Below are 19,491 nucleotides of genomic sequence, written 5' to 3'. Positions count from 1 at the left end.
GTTTGATGAAAATGTAAAAAATAAAATTATAATGAAAACCAATTCATATTTTGTTCACTGACTCTTAATGTATTTGCATATCCATTGAGCAGAAGTGGTAAAATTAAAAGCTACAGAATGTCACATGACAGAGTCCACCCAGTAAGCTTTTTTTGCAAAGAATCTTTCATGTCTTTCGAAATAATTCAAAATGCATTTTTTTTACACTGCTAGTATAAAGAAGAAAACCCTTGGATTATTAGAATCAAGTGAACGTCACAGAATTCACTACTGAGATAATGACTTTTTCATGCATTACATGATCAGTCTGTGTAAACAAGGGACTTTCTGCATCGCAGCGTATTCGTTTCTTGGTTAGACTGGGATTGTAGAAATCTGAGGACTCAAAACATTGGAAAGCTGTATGAGGAACTGATGCTTCTTTAAACTGAGGTGTTAAAGGTGAGGTGATACTTGCCCAAATAGTTAGCAACTCTCGTGTCTTAGAAAAAGGCCATATATATAAAATACATACTTTAAGACAATGTTGTTTCAAGGAAATTATTAATTCTATATTGATTAGTCGATGAATTAATATTAGTAATTGATCTGATAAATTTCTGCTGGCCTTTAGTATGTATGGCCCTATCTCAGAGGTGATTGAAGGGCTCTCCTAAGATCTGACAGAGCCATGGTAAGGCTGTTGAAACCTTGAGACCAGGCCTCTTACTGTGAAGTAGTTCCTGCAGATCCTTGAAGATGAGATAAAATATTTTATTCTTCCTTGTCCTCATAGATTGAAGATCTGAAGAAAATAAACCATGAGCTAAGGCAACATGTCATACAACTGCTTGAGAAGAAGCAAGTGGTTGAAAGTCAAGTGTGTAGGCTGTCCTGTAAAAATGATCATCTGCATAAAGAACTTGCTGTAGTTGCCAAGCTGAGCAGCTGCAAAAAGGAAACCATTTCTTACTGAGTACCACTGATAAGGAGCTTGAGGAAGCAAAGGTATCTGCTTATTAGAATTAATATTGTACAGTGATTATTTTAGTGTTACTCCCTAATATGGGGAAATATTTATTTTTTGTTTGCTTGACCTGAATTTTTAGCTTTCATCTCTGCTGTCAAGTCTATTTGCTAGAATGAAGGAAAATAGCTTCTGATAACTGATCTTTTTCAAGTGTAAAATGGTTCAAGGATTAAAGTCACATTTGCAGTTGAAAATACTGAAATTTCAGTGCAGATTTCTTTTGATTTCACATGATAATGGCAAATTTCATTTTATGCACATGCAATTACATGATTTAATGTAGTATTCAGATGGAAGAAAGGATAGTTGTTGGCCATTGGTGTAACTACATGTATATTTCTTTAGTCCATAGGGATAGTCAAACTGTCCCTAAATTCAAAAGTTTATTGGTAAAAAAGTTCTTGGAACAAGTATCGCATGCTTCCTTTTTCATTTCCTCACCTGAGAGTAATTCAACTGCTACTGGTTTTCTGAATCCTGGACTGCATCTGAAGATAAAACTTCTGATTCTCCTCTAGATTAAATTTATTGTTGGTAAATAGTGTTTTCAGCCTATGATAACTAAACAGCATATACAAAATATTAGTTGCAACAATAGCATGTACATAATAGTAACATGTACAAAAGAATACTTCAGAAAAAATGCTGGATCTGCCCTAACGATTATAAAAAATGTATGCATCTTTTTCTCTCAATTTTTTATGGTAGATTCAAATCCGACACTAACAGAACAAGATAAAGAAGCTGTCACACTCAGTGGAAACACTAAAATCTGTGACTTAAACATGCATTCTTAATACATATGTAGCTATGAAATCAGACAACTTCCATATTAAATTATCATTTTAACTAGTTAATTTCGCTTGCTTTGTTTTCACTGATAACAGGTGAGTTAAAGAATGGATAAACGTGTCTGTTCTTATTTGTAATTCTCTTGCTAAATGGATGGGAATCTGTTTCTGTTTTGCAGCTAGCTCTAAGGATTTTGCTTTTGAGAATCTTTTTAAGAATCTGACTTTTTTAAGAAAATATGTTTATTTTGAATACCTTGTAAATCATTTATGAAACAGAAAGAAACAACATTTATATTTAATATTTTTATCTTATTATTTTATCTTGTTTCAGATGTTACGTTACTGTTGGAATATTTAGAAACATCTACAATGTTGTAGAAATATTTGCAAGTGATAAATGTTACTTATCAAATTAATATTTGAATATATTAAGTGGATTCCTGAAACATAAATCGATAAGTTTTTTGGTTTTTGTTTTTGTTTTTTTTTTTAGTCATGATTTTAATTTCTTTCCATAATTTTAAGATTTGTCTCAAAATTCTGGGGTGGTGGTGAGTGTGAGGGAAGAATTTGTTTTTTACTTTCATGCATGTTATATTTGACCTTATACCACAATTCTGCAAAGAATCCCCTCTGAAAAACAAACAAACAAAAAACACAACACTGGGCATGTAGAGCTTACAGTTACCCCTGAAAGATTTTGATCCTTCAGCCAGAGAGTTTGGAATTTAAGAGCTAGATTCGCTGAGAGATTTAGGGGACATCTATAACTTTTTAGGGATTTAAAGTCTATTTCTGAATTTGTCTAAAAAAAAAAAAAAAAAAAAAAAAAAAAAAGGAAGAAAGAAATTTGTGGAGCTTAATATTCCCTAGCTGCTTAAACTTTCATGAGTTCAACAGATGGATTGTAACAGAGAAGGATTAGTTTTGCAGTTTTGAACTCTGGAACCACAGTTCATCTTCAAAATCTGCTTTAGGCCCCTGCATTACTTTCTGGATTTCAACTAGAATTAGTTACGCATGATGTTATTTCCATTTCAAAAGTTCATTTTTCATGGATCTTATGTAAACACAGTGACCTATTTTTTTCATACTAAAAAATTAAGGAGACATTCCAATACAAATCTATTTAATTGTCCTCCTTAGTTATGAATGGATATATTCCAAGTCAGTTAACACTTAGCTTTTATGGTCTTTTCTGTCCTGTTAGGTCAGCTTTAGAAGGACATTCAAGCATGCTCTGCAATTTAACATAAAAGAGAAAATACTGTCACTCAGAAGTTACTTTGAAATATTATTTTTAAATGTTTATTGTATTTATATTATAAATATTTGGATATTTAACTAGATATCTTCATTACGAAGAGTATGTTTATCCGTTTTATACTTTTTCATTACAAAAGTTCTGTTTCAGTGAATGAATTATTTTACTTTTTTAAATACAGGCTATTTTACAAACAGAAGGTTAAATAACACAAGGGAAGGCACCTTCCAGGCTTGGCACATTTATTAAGACATTGGGAGAGGACAGAGACTACTATACAAGTGAACCTGAGAATTTGCTGAAGGTATTTAGAAACGTGTTTTCAAGTCCTAACGGAGCTCTACCTGTGGCAGCATGTCAAAAAAAAAATCAGCCATCCAGGTGAGCTTGGAAAACACTTTGGAACAAAAAGAATAATACAGTCTTTTTCAATATTGGTTTATCTGATGACATATTACCAGGAAGAAAAATTAATTGATTGTAAATCAATGCATATTGATGGCAAAAAATGTGAAATTAACTAATGCTTCACACAGAATATATATGTGTGGCTTTAACTGTTTATATTTTAATAATTTCTTAGCCTGATTATCAAATTAACATTTGAATATATTAAGTGGATTTCTGAAAATTCCTGTACTATTTGTAATAAACACTTGCTGTTCAAAAGAAGAGTTTATAATATTAAGAAATGTGTATGAACAGTCTTGACCATCTAGTTACCTAGGTTGAAGTCTGATTACACCTTTTAAGTAAATTTGCAAAGCAGATATAAAAAAGGATATGAAAATTTGTTTCTCTACTTTAATTTTGTATCACATTATTCTTTAAGGAATTGAGTTCTGATCTGGAAGTTTTGAAAATATTGAGAGAGTGTGAAGGACTTAAGTCAACGCTGAAAAAGTATGAGCGCCATGTGGCAGAAATTCAGGGTAACTTGAAAGTTTTAACAGCTGAGAGAGACAAAATTGCCAAGCTTTATGAACGGGTAACTTTGTTTATGTTATTTTGGTTAATTGAAATAACTTAAAGTGATGTACAAGAAAGATGTCAAGTATTTTTCATGATACTTCTTTCAAGAAATAAAAAAAGTTATGAAAAGTCTGAATTTTACAGTTAAATACAAGCACAAGGTTGTAAGTGCTGACCTGAGTTAAGAATGCTTTCCTGAATCGAAGCATATATGCATAAATCATTGCTTCATCTGTCATATGGCATAGTTTTCGGGTTGCTCTGCACTACCAGCCATATTTGCCTTATTATATTGACTGTAGTCATAATTTTTTCCCACATTAGAAGATTTTACAGTTTTGCGGTAAGAAACAAAAATATTTTTACCAAACACTGAAATAGTTTGATTTGAAAATATTGATGAAAAGTCTCATGAGTGTTACTGTTCAGGATCCTTATTCTTATTCTCCATTTTGTTACTAAAATTCCATTTGCTGCCATGATGTGCTAATGTAATGCATTGTTATTTTGGCCTACTAAAAGACAATGAATATTTTTGTCACTGATAATTGCTTTTTGCATGCTTTTTAGGATGAAAATCAATTTCTTCTGTTGAGCAATTCTAACTGAAATTCTTTAACCAGTCCTACTTGTGATTTATGTACATGGTAATATGCTACATTATTTATTCCATGTTTCCGCTATATCGCTGTTTTTAAAAACAGGCACAGGAAGAGATTTCCCGGCTTCGTCAGGAATTTATCAAATGCCCCAGGACTCCTAAAAGTACTGTGACAGCTCAAGCTATGTTAAGGCATGTGGAGACAGAAAGGGATACAGCACTGTCAGATTTCCGAAGGATGACTACAGAGCGTGACAGTCTCAGGGAGCAGTTAAAGGTTTGATTTTTTTCACTCAAGCTTATTTTGATGCAAAAATTACACAGTATTGTAATTAAAGTTGCTAAAGATTTTTATTTTAATACATTAATTGTATTACATTTCTGTGGTGAGCTCTGATGTTCTATATGTGATTTCATTGTTATTTGACACAGATTTCCCAAGAGACTGCATTTAGTGAAAAGGCTCATTTGCAGCAGAGAATTGAAGAGCTAGAAACTACTATTCAAAATGTAAGGACAAGTAATTATTTATAGAATTGTAAATGTAATACAGGTGACATTTAGGGTTAATCCTGCAGGATTGACCTGACTGCCTTCTGTCAGGGAATAACAGGAGGAGAGCAGCAGATGTCATTTGCCTAGACTGTAGCAAGGCTTTTGACACTGTTACTCACAGTGTGTTTGTATCTAGGTTAGGAAACTGTGGTCTGGATGGGTGGGCAGCTAGGTGGGGAAGAATTTGATGGGTTGGTCAGGCTCAGCAGGCAGGAGTTAATGTCTCACTCAGCCTGGGGGCTTGTAATGTCGATTGTCACTTGTGTCTGTTCTGAGGTCTGTCCTGTTTAAGCTTTTCATCTCTTAAGGAAGCAACTGAACATATGCTCGTAAAGCCTGCAGATTTCCCCAGATTGGAGAAAACAGTTGATACGCTCAAGAATAGGGCTGTTGTCCACAGGGACCAATGTCTGGGAAGAATGGCCAACAAGGACCTTATGGAAAAATACTTAGGAAAAAAAGATGAATGCTGAGCCCTGAATTTGGGATCAAGAGTCCTTGGCACCAATATGAGCTGGGGACTGATGGGTTTAGGAGCGGCTCTGCTGAGAAGACCCTGAAGGTCTTGGTGCACAGTGAGCTGTGCATGAGCTGAGTGCTCGTTTACTGAGTGCTTGTTAAACCACATCTGGAATGCAGTTTTGCTCCCCAGAACAAGAAAGACACTGCCAAACTGGGGCAAGTTCAACAAAGGGCTCCAAAGATAGCCAGGGCTGGAGCACTTGCCCTGTGAGGGGAGGCTGGGGGCAGCTGGGCTTGCTTAGCCTGGAGCAGAAGTGGCTTCAGGGGGACCTACGAGCTAGCTGCCAGTACTCAGCAAGAAGTCAGAGCGAGACTTCTCAGAGCAGTGCATCGTGGAAGGATGTGCAACAATAGCCATAAGCTGAAACGAGAAAAGGTCCACGCTAAATACAAGGAAACACTTTTCCCCCCAGTGAGGCCAGTCAGGCAGTGAAACTGTCTCCAGTCTTGGAGATTTTCAAGACTTGACTGGACAAGCCTGACCTCAGAACTACTTTATGCAAGACTTCAGTCTAGAGACCCCTGGAGTCCATTCCAACCTCAGTTGTCTGATGATGGTGTCTTACTAAGCCCCAGTGCTCCAAAAGAAAATGAAATCATACTGTTCTCTCCTATACAAATAAATGAGGTTTAAATTACTGATATGTTCAGTTGTTTGCTAATGTATGGTCGTAAAATAGAAAATGAAAGCATAAATAACATGAATAGAATTCTTGAGGGTAGAACTTGATTTTAAATAGGTAAGCATTGATTTCTGTAGTGCCTCTTTCTCCTAGATCTTGTGGTTATAAATTATAGTTCATTTTAATTTTTCCCCTTCAACATTTTAAATCCTATCAAGCTTGTAAATATAGTTCTAGGGATTATCTTATTAAACCGAATGCATCTGTAATGAATCCTCTGAGTAGTAAATTAGCTTTAATCACACACTTGACACATGATATGTAGTGAATATCAGGAACAGTCTTGTTTTAGGTATGTTGTTTTATTTCTTCAGTTTATTCAATATCCTTCGAGGATGATACTTGAACATGAAATTTATGGCACTAATATTGAGGAAGGTACTGTACACCAGGAGCTTACTGACTTGCTCTTCAGTGGTCTGATCTTTGATTATAGTAACACAGAAATTAGCACTGAAAGAATCAGTAAATAAGGAGAGGGATGAAGTGAGAATTTTTTACTTTAAAAGAGCTGCTTCAAATAATTTTGAAAGGACAGTTCTTTGAATATTAGGAGAATATACAATATTACATTTTAATAATCCAGCACAGCTTCCTTTAAACTGGAAATTCCAAACTAGCTTTGCTAGAGCCTAAGCAAGAGTTTCTGGAACAGTTCTTTCTATGTTCTAGGTACACGCTTAAAGGTCTTCTGGTGATCACTTGGTCATGTGGTGCTTAATGGAGGTGTTTTGCAGTGTCTTCTCTTTCCAAATATCAGCATAGCTATATAACTTAATAGAGGCCTAAACACAGCAGTGGTGGTAGTGTATCTTCAGCAGTGATTTCTGCCTTAATACAACTATAATAATGTCTTCTGTTAACTAATTTTGCACTGAAAACTTTAATGCTGATCAGTGCCAAACGTTTTTGCCCTAGGACATAATTACCAACCCAAAATTTACATTAATAAATCAAAATGTTCCCAGGGATCTGAAAGACAGGAAATTGATTGTACATCAAAGGTAGTGAGAATCACATTTCAGCTCTTTGTCAACTATCTTTAGTAAGCTGGGAAGCCCTGAGTAAACAAGGAACTTGGAGATTTCTCCTTCGGTAAAAGATTTGTGTTAAATACAGATTTGAATTTGAATAAATATGAGAAAAATATGAAAATATATGTGAATCAGATTTTTTTCAGTTTTTCATGTTTAATTCATGTTTAATTATATTTCTAGTTAGATAGTGAACGGTTAGAACAGATGTCCAAAATGGCACTAATGAAAGAGAACATAGATTCTCTGGAAACCGAAATGAAAATATTGGCAAGAAGAGCCCTGGACTCTGAAAATGAGCTGAGCCACCAGAAAGCTGAATATGCTTCACTTAGGTAAGCAAAAATATAGAATTTCATTAGTTTGATGAGTAATGCTGGCCAATGTCTGTTGGTTTTCCTAACTCTTATTTAGCTCAAAGGGAGGAGAATCTAAGATAGCTGTTCTTGTGAGCCATCCTTCTTTTTGGAATGAAATGGTTTTCCTCATTGCTTATTTATATGTAAAATGTTGGCTTGATGGTATTACAATATGCTGAAAACCATCATTAGTAAAAAATTCACTCTGACTTAGATTAAGAGCTTTCTGTTAGAAGCTGCAGTGTGATTTTTTTTTTTTGATGAATTGCATATTAATGAATCATTTTCATTTCTAGTTGTTTTTACAACAAACACTTTCAAGGTTATGAGTGTCACACGTTCAGTTAGTTTCAAACACCTTTTTCTTAGTCTTGCATTCTTTTCAAGAGCAGAAATAAAACTGAAGCCTTGTGCTGAGTTTTTGGCCTGCTGCTCAACTGGAGTTCCTAACTGTGCTCAGAAACATACACTGGCACTAGACAGACTCAAGTGAAGCTGTTAGGGAAGAAAGCATAGGGTAGTGAGTGTGCAATAAAAAGGATAATTTAGTGACTGGAGGGGAAAATCAAGCACCTGTGAAGTCCCTGCAGAGAGATAAGGACTAGATCACAGACTGAACTAGGCTACAGAGTGAACAGACTGCAGAAGATACTATGGCTCTTTCCTTGTATTTAATAAATTGTAATTTAGTTAGGCAACTAGTTTCCTAAACCCATGTGTCCTTAAAAGTGACTGGTATAGTTGATGCACAGCTGCTGTTTTTTTTTGTTGTTGTTGTTGTTGGATTTTGATGGTTGGGAACAATGGGTGTTAGCGTGCTATTTTGTGCTGGCCCACAACACCTTTCTAAGGATACTGTGGTTTCTAAAATAACGTGAACTCCTTTGACAAATCCTGTCCTGAGTTACTGCTGTTTTATAAGATGTCAGATTTATGAATATTGTAAAAACTGGTCAAGCAAAATAGGTCAAGCATTCCAATTTGTATCCTAAGTAAAGATTTTTATTTTTATCATTTTGGACAAATTTTTAGTTCCCCTTGTTGTAAAAAGTTCTTACTTTCCTGTGATTTTTTTTATAGGTGTATTCAGTCTCTGATGTCCAGAGATTAAGGTTAACATTTATAAAATATCCTGAATAGTCTAAAATATACCAAAGAATCTTGGTTTTTCTTAACTTTGGCCAGATTAGTGGCATTTCAGAAAGGAAAAAAAAGACATTATATAAATATCTGAATTCTCCTATTTAATGCTTCTGCTTTTCCAGCTTATTGAATGAAGAGACAGAACAGAGTCTTTCAGAGACTCAGAGAAGCCTTATTAAGAAAAAATATGAAATGCAACTTTCAGAAGAGAAAATTAGACTTTTGGGTGAGAAAATTGGTGAGTGGCAGATACATATTTTCTAATAAAATTCAGTAGGATAATTGTTATATTGCTACTTTTTCTTTTGTTTCTTATGGATTGCAAGAAAAATATTGAATGCAAATAAATATACTTTTGCTAGTTTTAATGTTTTGTGCAAAACATCTTTTTTCTTTCATTGTTGGAAGGTTTTTGCATTTTTAAAATGATACAAATAAAGCTCTTGCAACTAAGTTTTGGTTGCTGCATGTGCTGTTGCCTGAACATGGTATATTGTTACCAATGTGCAGTATTTGAGCCTACCAGTTACATTTGTGAACCACTACGGTGGTGATTGTACCTCTCAGCATCAGTGGAAGATGACATAATCAGGAAAACATCCTTTACAGAGTATATCCTATATTCTATGTTGCGCCTTTTTCATATTATGGGGGGTAAAGAGGTGGGCACAGTAATTATTCCTAGTGTCCCAATGAGTATGTTATCACTTCCAGAAAAACAACTGTATCGTGTTATGTCTTTTATTATCTCCTATAGATGCAAATGACAGGATGTATTGTTAATTGCAGTAGTGAATTTGTGAAGGGAAAATAAAACTAACCTATAGCTAATGGTATCTAATGTTAGTGTTATCTGATACTATTAATTTTTTTCCATTACTTGAAACTTTTAAACTCCAGTTATTTGGGTTTAAGCATTTCACTTGAATAAACAGAGTGAACCTACATTTTTGAATGCTTTGGCTAAGGTGGTTAAGCCACTCCTGAGAAGGCTAGAAATAATATTTTGTCCATACTATAATCCACATATTTCATTCAAAAAGTCCTAGACCACGGTATAGTGAAGTACAGTCTTAATGTTTGATAGCAGTGTCAGTCTGTGTGTCATTGCGTGCTTTAGATCATTCCCAGAAAATGTGTCTGAATTAAGCATATTTTAAGCCTCAGAAAAATTGAGGTTTTTGAAAGCTGAATAGAATCTTTTCAGAATCTGGCATCACCGTGTTGCAGTCTAGATTCAAAAAGATGTTTTCATTACTCTGAGGCAAGTCCGGGCAAAGAAGCCTGAAGTTAATGGAAACTGCCTTTCTTGTACTCTTGATTATCCTGTCACCACAGGGATAACAGACAAAGATGCTGACTAGAAGGAAAGAAACTAAACTGTAGGTGTGGAAAGAGAAGGTACTGAGCTGAGAGATTTTAATTGCAGAATCAACAAGGAATGGATACTGAGACTGCAGTTTGGATAAGACAGCATATTCCTTGTGAAACAGGGAAAAGTAAAGCTAATAAAGAGCTGAGAGACAAAAAGTTGGGTTATTATGCTGCACAAGAATTTACAACAAGGAGGATGGGTTGTCAGAGGAGACTGTTAAGTGGGAAACAGACTGGGAGCAAGGGAGTGGAGAACCAGAGTGGCACCAGGGAAAGCTGGAGCTATGCGAGAAGCCAGACTGAAAAATAATAAAGGGAATTAATGAAGAAGGATTGAAGACATCAAGTGAACTGACCTAGTATCTAAGTGGTTAAAGAGACTAGGAAGAACCTTAAAATTGCCTGACTGGTTCAGAGATGACAGGTAGGACTTGCAGCTGTTGGACACGCGTAGGAAATAGCAGCCATACATACAGAAGATTTAGGACAATAAATCTGAAAGCAGGACAAAGATTGGAAGTAAAGGAGATTGAGGCAGAAAATGTGGATTTAGAAACTTAGGTTTGGTAGAAAAGGAGTTTACAGTGAAAAACCTTAAGACTTAGGGCTGACCTGTGAAGAGAAAGGATTAGCTGCTAATCCTATCTTCCTGGAAAGGTGGAATTGGCGAGGATGGAAAGAAAATGTGTCCTCACTAGAGAACCTTTTGCCTTTTGGAGTCTGGAATGGAGCTCAGAATTCACAAACCTCGTGTTACCTTTGCTGGTTACCAAAACAATAAACTTGGCAAAGCATCTCTGCCCAGTGCTCTTCCACAGAGAAAATGGCAATACATACCCTGATGGTTTGTCGTCTATGTCATGTGACACATGATGGGAATTCAAATCCTGCTTTTCACTTGTCACACAAATTTGGTAACGTGGTACAGAGACAATCACTAAAGGGTTGGGAATGCCATACGTAAGGTTGTCTGTACTGCTCAATTAATAAACCCTGGTGTTTTTTTAAGTTATGGTATTGTCTTTACACTATTGTGGTGTTTTTCTGTAGGAGCCTTGCTGCAACTTTTGCAGTTTTGTAGGGAGTAATCAGTGTTGTCTAGTGAAGCAAGCTTGTCTATCAGATCTCCTTAGCCGAAAATACAGTGAATAATGCAGGTAATTGCAGAAAGCACATGCTATTAAAATAATTAAATATTGTTATGCAGTGTTTTGTACTATTGCTGTCTGTACCTTAGAATTTTGGGGTGATGCACAATCAAACTTTTCAGAATTGCTCACTAACTGTACATATGACTTATTCTCAGAGTACCTGATTTAAGACTTCAGTTAACGATTTTCATAAATTTTCACACAGCTGTGGAAGGAATCCACGGTTGTTTGTATTGAACATGTAACACTCTATACTGAAAATTCAGGTTGTAATTTGGGCATCCAAAATACTCAGCATTGTGCATTCATCTTTGGGCCTCCATTCCTTCTCTGTGAAATGGTGTTTAAAAAAAAAACAAACACTTTGCTTAGAATCACAGAGTGGTTGAGGGTTGGAAGGGTCCTCTGGGGGTCATCTGGCCAAACCCCCTGCTCAAACAGGGCCGCTTAGAGCACATTGCACAGGCCCATCTCCAGGCAGCTTTTGAAGATCTCCAAGGAGAGAGAGTCCACCACCTCTCTGGGCAGCCTGTGCCAGTGCTCAGTTACCTGCACAGCACAGAAGTGCTCCTGGTGCTCAGAGGGAGCCTCCTGTGTGTCAGTTTGTGCCCACTGGATACCACTGAGAAGAGCCTGGTGCCTGTGTGTTTGCACCCTACTTCCAGGTATTTATGTGCATTGATGAGATCCTCCCCAAGCCTTGTCTTCTCTAGGCTGAACAGTCCCAGCTCTGTCAGCCTTTCCTCATCAGAGAGATGCTTCATAGAAAGGTTTGGGTTGGAAGGGACCTTAGACGCCACCTAATTTCACCCCCCTGCCATGGGCAGGGACACCTCCCACCAGCCCAGGTTGTCCAAAGCCCCATCCAGGCTGGCCTTGAACACCTCCAGGGATGGGGCACCCACAGCTTCTCTGGGCAGCCTGTGCCAGGGCCTCACCACCCTCACAGTAAGGAATTTCTTCCTAACACCTAATCTAAATCTGTCCTCGTTTAGATTTTAGCAACTCTTTGAGTGACATCATCCAGACAATTCCTTACCCACTGAATGGTTCGTGCATCAAATCCACATATCTCCCATTTTGGGGAAAGGGTATCATGGGGGACAGTGTCAAATGCCTTGCGCAAGTCCAGGTAGTTAGTATCAGTTGCTCTTTACCTATCTACCAATGCTGTAACCCCATTGTAGAAGGCCACCAGATTTATCAGGCATGATCTGCCCTTAGTGAAGCTATGTTGGACATCGCCAATCACCTCCTTATTTTCCATGTGCCTTAGAATTAGTTTCCAGGAAGATCTGCTCCATGATTTTTCTTGTCTGTTCCATTCCATGACCTTCCTTTGTCTTTGTGTCCTTTCTTTGGACTTTCCCATAGCTCCATGTCTGTCTCTGGCCTCCAGTTAGGCTTTGTGCCACTGACCACCACACTCTGGGCCTGGCCATTCAGCCAGTTTTCAGTTCACCTCATGATCTTCCCATCCAGCCTATACATCATCAGTTTGTCCATGAGGATTTTACGGGGGGCAGTGTCAATGGCCCTAATGAAGTGCAGGTAGACAATATCCACCTCTCTCCTCACCTACCAGGCCAGACATTTCATTGTAGAAGCTTTATCAAGTTCACCAAGCATGACTTACTCTCGATAAATTCATGCTGACTACTCCTGAAGATTTTCTTGTCCTTCATGTGCCTGGAAAGGGTTTCCAGAATCAGCTGCTCCATCAGAATTTAGAGTATGATGTCCCTGAAAGACTAAGCTACAGATCGTTTTAGTTCTGTTGTTTTATCTCCTGGAAGTAGTTTAAAAGTACCATTCAATTTGCCCAGTTATGGTGACAATTTAATGAGTAATTTGCAACCTGCATGCTTTTTATGAGAAGTAAAGGTCACTGTAAGAAGGATCTGTGCAGTTCTCCCCTGTGAATGCAGCGTGTGTACCTCATACAAGAACTGATTCTCTGACCTCTTAAAGATAAATGTAACGTGGAGCACTTTGTTAGCTGAATGAAGATAGATCTCTTCTCAAACCCGATTGTGTAATAAGTATATTAATTGTTTCCCTCATCATTATCTTTGCATTTTTAAGTGATGTTGATTTTTTTTAAGTAGTCACTTTATACACATGTACATAAAGTTCTTTTAAATCAAGGACTGTTTCACAAAAACTGTCTAATATCAGGATATCTATCTCCTTTACTTCATGTCAGTCACTCCAGGCTGCAGCATACACATGGTTTCTATCTATTGTAACTCTATTTAAGCCATTTATTTTTATAATACCCAACAAAGCTGCTTTGAATGATCCCAACATTTGCTGTTTAAAGATAGATTTATTTTTATTTTTTTTTAAGCCATGCAATTTAAGGTCTTGAAAGAAGAATGCAGTACTACAAGTATCGGTGGGATTGTGTTTCTGAAAATGTGCACGCTTTGGTATTTTCTTGAAGGGGAGCTTTTGCCATGTTCTTTCACTTCTGAAATGTATCAAAAGAATTTTTGTCTTGAATGGGTTGAATTAATAAAAATGAGCCCTTTCTGATTGTGTTCAGATAACTTTTCAAAACAAAGTCTTCTGCAGCAAGAGAAGATCTGTGCTTTGAAAGAAACAGTTGTGCGACTTGGTAAAGAGAAGGAAACTTTGCAAGAGTGTGTGGAAGAAGAAAGAGAGAAGATTGTCACTTTTGAGGAAAACCTGACAATTAAAGTACGTTCTAACATGTAAATAGTCAGAATGGGTTATGGTATCATGAGAGATGAAACAGAGGAAGGATCTGTTGGGTCATCACACCTATCTTACTTGGTATTTACAAATAAGAACTCTGTACTGATCTAGTTCCGCTTAAGTTTCAAGGCAAAAATAAAACTTGTGTTAACTTAGCAGCCGTGAGTTTGAGCAGTGTTTGGTGTTTTGCATAATTTATACCTATCAAGACAGGAGGCTTTAATTACTTTCCTAAAGTGGAGAAAGGTAAATTAGTCAACCAAGTATTTTGTTTGTCATAAAATTTAGCCTGAATTATTTCTCGGGGTTCACTGATGTTAAAGGTACAGTGCCAATTAATATTGCTTTTCTCGTCATTGATGTTGCATCTGAATGATATCCTTTATGACTTAAAGTACTAGTTTACCTAAATAAATTGCATCGTTTTGTTGCGTAGTATGATTTCAATCTGTATAACGAAGCTGTCTAGTTCACAAACGTTATCTCTCTTCTGCTTAAGTTATCTGGATAGATAACTGGATAATGGGTAGATTTAGGATAAACTAAATAAGGTATTTCATAACTGTTGTGAGTGTTAACTCAAGAATTTGCACTGATTTTAACAAAATATCGAAGAAATGATATTGCAGGGCAGACTATAATTATCTTGCCATAAGCAACGACTACACATTTTTAAAACTGTAAACTGTAGAATGGTGTCTGTTTTAGAGAAGAGATGTCTGTCTCTCATGTCTCTTCTGTTTCTAGTGGAAAACATTTCCTTAGCCTATTTATACTCCTTTAGATATCTGTATCCAAAGACAATGGAGCGAAGTGATATAATTTGTCTTAGTTTTTGTTCATTTGTTTGTTTGAATGGAAGTACAGTGGCAGAGTTCTCATTTTATCAATTAAAACCTACCAGACTGGTAGTTTATTAATTGTAGAGAAACAGTGATGACTTATCTAATAGATAGAAGACATCATTTACGTGTGGGCATGTGAGCCAAATGTTACCTTTAGAACCACAAAGGATTAAAAATTTTAATTAAAATGGTTATATTCTGCAGAAGATATTTGTCTAAACAGTACAAACTGTAATCCATTTTACATTAAATAGTTAAATTAATCAGCTGACTGGATAAATGGAAATTATAGCAGTGAGGCGTTTATATTGATTTTGTATTTCTTTTCAAGGAGAAAACCATTTCAGATTTCAAGACTCTGATTGCTGAGCTGGAGCATTCCACAAAGTAAGGATAAAATTTCAAGATCATTATTAAATTTTGATTAATGTTTAACATTAACTCAAAAAGTGAATCATAGTTATGGGCTAACGTATGCATCGTATTTTTTTTACTCTATTAAATATTAAAATGTTACAGCTTTGTTTCATTACTTGCGAACTTAACCATTGGAAAAGCTATCATTTTTAATAGGTTGGGCAGTATTGTGATACCTGAAATATTTATTATTTGCTGCATAGAAAATCTGCTGAAGCGCTCTGTATCAGTGAGAAAGATATCACCAGTTTGCGTCAACAGCTACAAGACACCAACAGAGAACTTGCAGAGACTAACAAGAACAGAGAATCATTAGCTCAGGAGAATGACAGGTTACAAGAGCATCTTTCTAATATTGAGGAAGAAAATCAGGTATATTTGTGTAAAGAACTCTTGATTACAAAGGAAATTTGGGTGTTTTTCTTGTAGTGCATGGAATTAGTGGGCCCTTATGAAAGGTAAAGCTGCAAATGAAATTTTTAAGCTTGTTTTTCAAACTGAATTTTTTCACTTACTGCTTAGGTCACTTGTATAAAGAGGACCAGCTATTCTTGTGTAATGGTTTGGCTGCTTATTTCCAGAAACAACTAATTAATGCTTTCCTTTCTGGTCTTCATGACAAACATTGTAGCAGTTATAACCACTCCTCCCACGGAAAAGTACTATAAAGGACAAAATGGGTATTTGTTATACTGTGCTTTGGCTGTCCCAGAGCACTTACAAGCTTATGTAAAAACTTATATCAAAACATTTGATTTACTAATAAGTTTAACACATGACAGTTATTAAATTTCACAATTTTATTAATATGATTCTACTTACAGTTCTTCAAAGGGGCTTTTGGAAATATTTGATTGTAACACATTATATTACCTAATGAGTTATTTATTTGTATACAGTTACTAATGAAATTAGTTAACGTACTAAAGTGTAATCTCATGCACATACCATGTTTGTGCATCAATGTGTTTTCCAAGAAGCTAGAAATAAACCTAAGTATCTGTAGTGGGTCATCACTGTGTAATGCTCTGCTATTTCTTCTTTTTGCTAAAGCTTCTGCCTTCATTTAGGTTTCCTGATGTTTGCTTTTTCTCCTCCTCCCTTGTTCAATTGCTTAGAATATCTTCATCTTTTAATATACTATCCTACCTTCTGACTTTCTCTTCTTCTAGAAATGCTTTAGTCACCAAAGGTAGGTAGTGAGTGTCAACAGAAACATGGATTGCTGACAGTGATGGCTCCAATAAATCACTGTTCAGAGCCTTCTCTCAGAATCCCTTCTGTTATTGATACAGTCAGCTGGCAAAAAAAATAAAGCCACATGTTCCTTCTAGCTACCATTAAAAGCTTCGTGGTTTTCTTTGCAATGTGCCTGCATGCTTGTAGAACTTAGAAACAAACAAACAAAAATGGTAGCATCACATCATTAACTCATTATTTTGGTCTTGCCTCTATAATCTGCATTAGTTCCTCAAGGTTTTTCTGTTAATATAGGTGAAATTCAAAGTGTTTTAATTAGCATCCTCCTATCTTCATTTGGGCTTGCTGGAGAAGCTCACACAATTCCAGAGCACCTTCCTCAGCAAGGCACAGCCCTTTCACAACAGAAACATGGGTTTCTCCATAGCTTAGTGTTTGTTTGTTTGTTTGTTTGTTTTTCACACACACTGTTTCTTGCAGCTGAGTAACTTTGTAGTTACTCTTTGTAACTTTGTAAGGAAGGAAGAGCTTCTGGAACTGCCTTGTTCAGAAACCTTTCTACAATTTTTTTCATTCTTTTCTGTTTCACAAGCAGTAGTTGCCAGAACTTCTGTATGCACTTTCCTAGTACTTGTGACTTTATTTTCCTTATTAGAACATAAACACTTAGATTTTTTTATTGCTGTTTTGTGTTTGTTTTTTTTTTCAGTCTTCTGCATTTTCAAAAGTGGAATTTTTAAGGGGTTATAGCATATAAAAAAGGGGGAGCTCCTTAAATGGGGTAGGCTATTTTACTGACCACCTAAATGCTGAATAAAACATCTTTTTCTAGCTAATTGCAGTATTTCCTGATTTACTATTTTCTTCATATTAAGATTTTGTATTATTTTTAAGTCAAAGAAGGTAAATATTTTTGATACATGCAACATTTTGTTTCTAGAAATCCACATGGTTTAGATTTTGTATATCCTTTAAAAAGTTACTTAATAAAGCCATAGGCTCTAGATACACATTGATTTTTTTCTCAAAGTTAAAATAGTATACTTTAACTTTATAAAAGAAAATAATATTTCTTTACAGGCACTATATAAAAAAATAGCAAAGTACCAGAATGAGCTTGATGACATGAAGCTGAAAGCCCAGGATTCAAACACACACGTAGTCAGGCTGAAGGGAGAACTGAAGTCTAAAGTGAGTACATGGATTAAACCTGTTAGTAAAAGTTGTTAATTTGACTAAAATTGAAATCATAAACGTGTTTCCATGGAAGAGTTTTCTTCCTAGCCAGAACTTATTTAGATTTTGTTAATATGTTTTTAATAGTTTGAACACATTTTCTTAGCTGGTTTTCCAGTATACAAGTAATGAAGTGTATTTCACTGTTTTATGTATGTGTGTATGTCTCTGTGTTTATTAAATTTAAAAGTTCAATGACTTATACAGGAACTCGTGACTCTTTTGTCTTTTACTGTATGGCATTAACAGTAATAAATAATAAATAAGATCTAGAACATATTGCTATACATCATATTTTTAATATTAATTTAGCCGTTTTTAACAGATGTTTCTTGAGCGTCAAAATGCAATCACCTGAAACAACACACTGTTTCCTAAGAAGTGTCCCAATGTTTTTTGCTAAATGGCAAAATTCTCTATAGAAAGAGAACATCCAATGCCATGTAATATCCGTAAACCTACAAATATCTCAGTTTGTGAAACTTACTGGAAATAATAAAATGAGCTTTATGTGTTAGGAGAGAGAGAACTGCGAGCTTTTGGAGAATTACCACCAAGCACGTGAGCAAGGAGAAAGCTGGGAAGCAAAATGCCGTCAAGCAGAAACAGATTGTAGCTCTGTTAGGCTGACACTAATCAGTGCAGAATCTGAGAACCGCAGGCTGAAAGAGAAAATAAAGTCCCTTGAAACAGAGATAGAGCAAGTAAGTTGAAATCATTATTTCTGTAGTTCACTCTTGAAATGATCTGGCAATATTTTTAAGCTTGCAGCTGTTTAAAATTATGTGTAATAACACATTTAACTCATATTTTAGATATAGTTGCTACAATGAATTGTATAGAGTTTGAACTTACTTAAGAATGTAATTAGACTTCCATTAGTCACACTTGGGAAAAAAATATTTAAAAATAAAAAAAGCATATTTCAAGGAAAAAAGTTATAAAACAGCTCTCACATTTGGAATCAGTTGAAGATATAAACTCCCACGGAACTCCACAGCATACCTGAAACATACTTAGTTCTTTGTCGCCTGTTATGTTCCTGTCCCTGCTTTCCTTGCTTCCAGCTTTTCAACTCTCTTTCCAGTGCTTTAGGTGTCCCAAAGATCATTTTCCTACCTGAAATTGTGAAGAACATAAAGGCAAGTACACAGCATGGCTTTGAAAATACATTATGAACATATAAACTATTGAACATATAAACTATCTTCTGGTTTGGGGTTGCTGCAGTTTTTGCTGCAGAGGATCTCTGCTTCCTAAATATCACATAGGCTACTGAGGACTGTCTGTGCACATTACATATTTAAGAGGAACTGATCTGCAACTGTTCATGAAGAGGGATGAGAGAACACAGCATTAGCAAACCAGCACAGGACATCTGTGTGTCAGATTTTGATTTTTTTTTTTTTTTAATATAACAAATCTGGTTGGTGGTCCTAGTTTATGCACTCAAACAGGTAGAGATTTCATCCTTCTTCCTCCTTCCCACATGGCTTATATTAATTATAGGAATAAACAGACCTCTTCATGAAAACTCTGTCAACAAATGGAGTCAGAATTCCAGATGGATATCATGTTCAGGTTTGTAAGGCGTGTATCTTAAATAACTAA

The 19,491-nt window shown here is 35.8% G+C and overlaps 1 protein-coding gene across 9 annotated transcripts in view; it reads left to right on the top strand.

Moving 5' to 3' along the window:
• Window positions 1–19,491, top strand: part of TSGA10 (testis specific 10) — a 34,929-nt gene that overhangs the window by 4,573 nt on the left and 10,865 nt on the right. For 7 of the 9 annotated variants that reach the window (XM_072030843.1, XM_072030841.1, XM_072030868.1 and 4 more), the window contains 12 exons: window positions 776–987; window positions 3,249–3,448; window positions 3,900–4,055; window positions 4,744–4,917; window positions 5,073–5,150; window positions 7,618–7,769; window positions 9,059–9,174; window positions 14,010–14,164; window positions 15,359–15,414; window positions 15,648–15,816; window positions 17,725–17,835; window positions 18,399–18,584. In XM_072030843.1, the coding sequence (XP_071886944.1) occupies window positions 3,422–3,448; window positions 3,900–4,055; window positions 4,744–4,917; window positions 5,073–5,150; window positions 7,618–7,769; window positions 9,059–9,174; window positions 14,010–14,164; window positions 15,359–15,414; window positions 15,648–15,816; window positions 17,725–17,835; window positions 18,399–18,584 (1,380 nt within the window). In that variant the 5' untranslated portion in view covers window positions 776–987; window positions 3,249–3,421. Of the gene's footprint in view, window positions 1–202; window positions 442–775; window positions 988–3,248; window positions 3,449–3,899; window positions 4,056–4,743; window positions 4,918–5,072; window positions 5,151–7,617; window positions 7,770–9,058; window positions 9,175–14,009; window positions 14,165–15,358; window positions 15,415–15,647; window positions 15,817–17,724; window positions 17,836–18,398; window positions 18,585–19,491 lie in introns of those variants that run through there. The other 2 variants (XM_072030847.1, XM_072030864.1) reach the window with 2 other exon arrangements.

This window comes from Anas platyrhynchos, chromosome 1, assembly GCF_047663525.1.
Source record: "Anas platyrhynchos isolate ZD024472 breed Pekin duck chromosome 1, IASCAAS_PekinDuck_T2T, whole genome shotgun sequence".
Classification (NCBI taxonomy): Eukaryota; Metazoa; Chordata; class Aves; order Anseriformes; family Anatidae; genus Anas; species Anas platyrhynchos.
The sequence above is the reverse complement of the archived record's forward strand: the minus strand, read 5'-3'. Positions and strand labels throughout refer to the sequence as shown.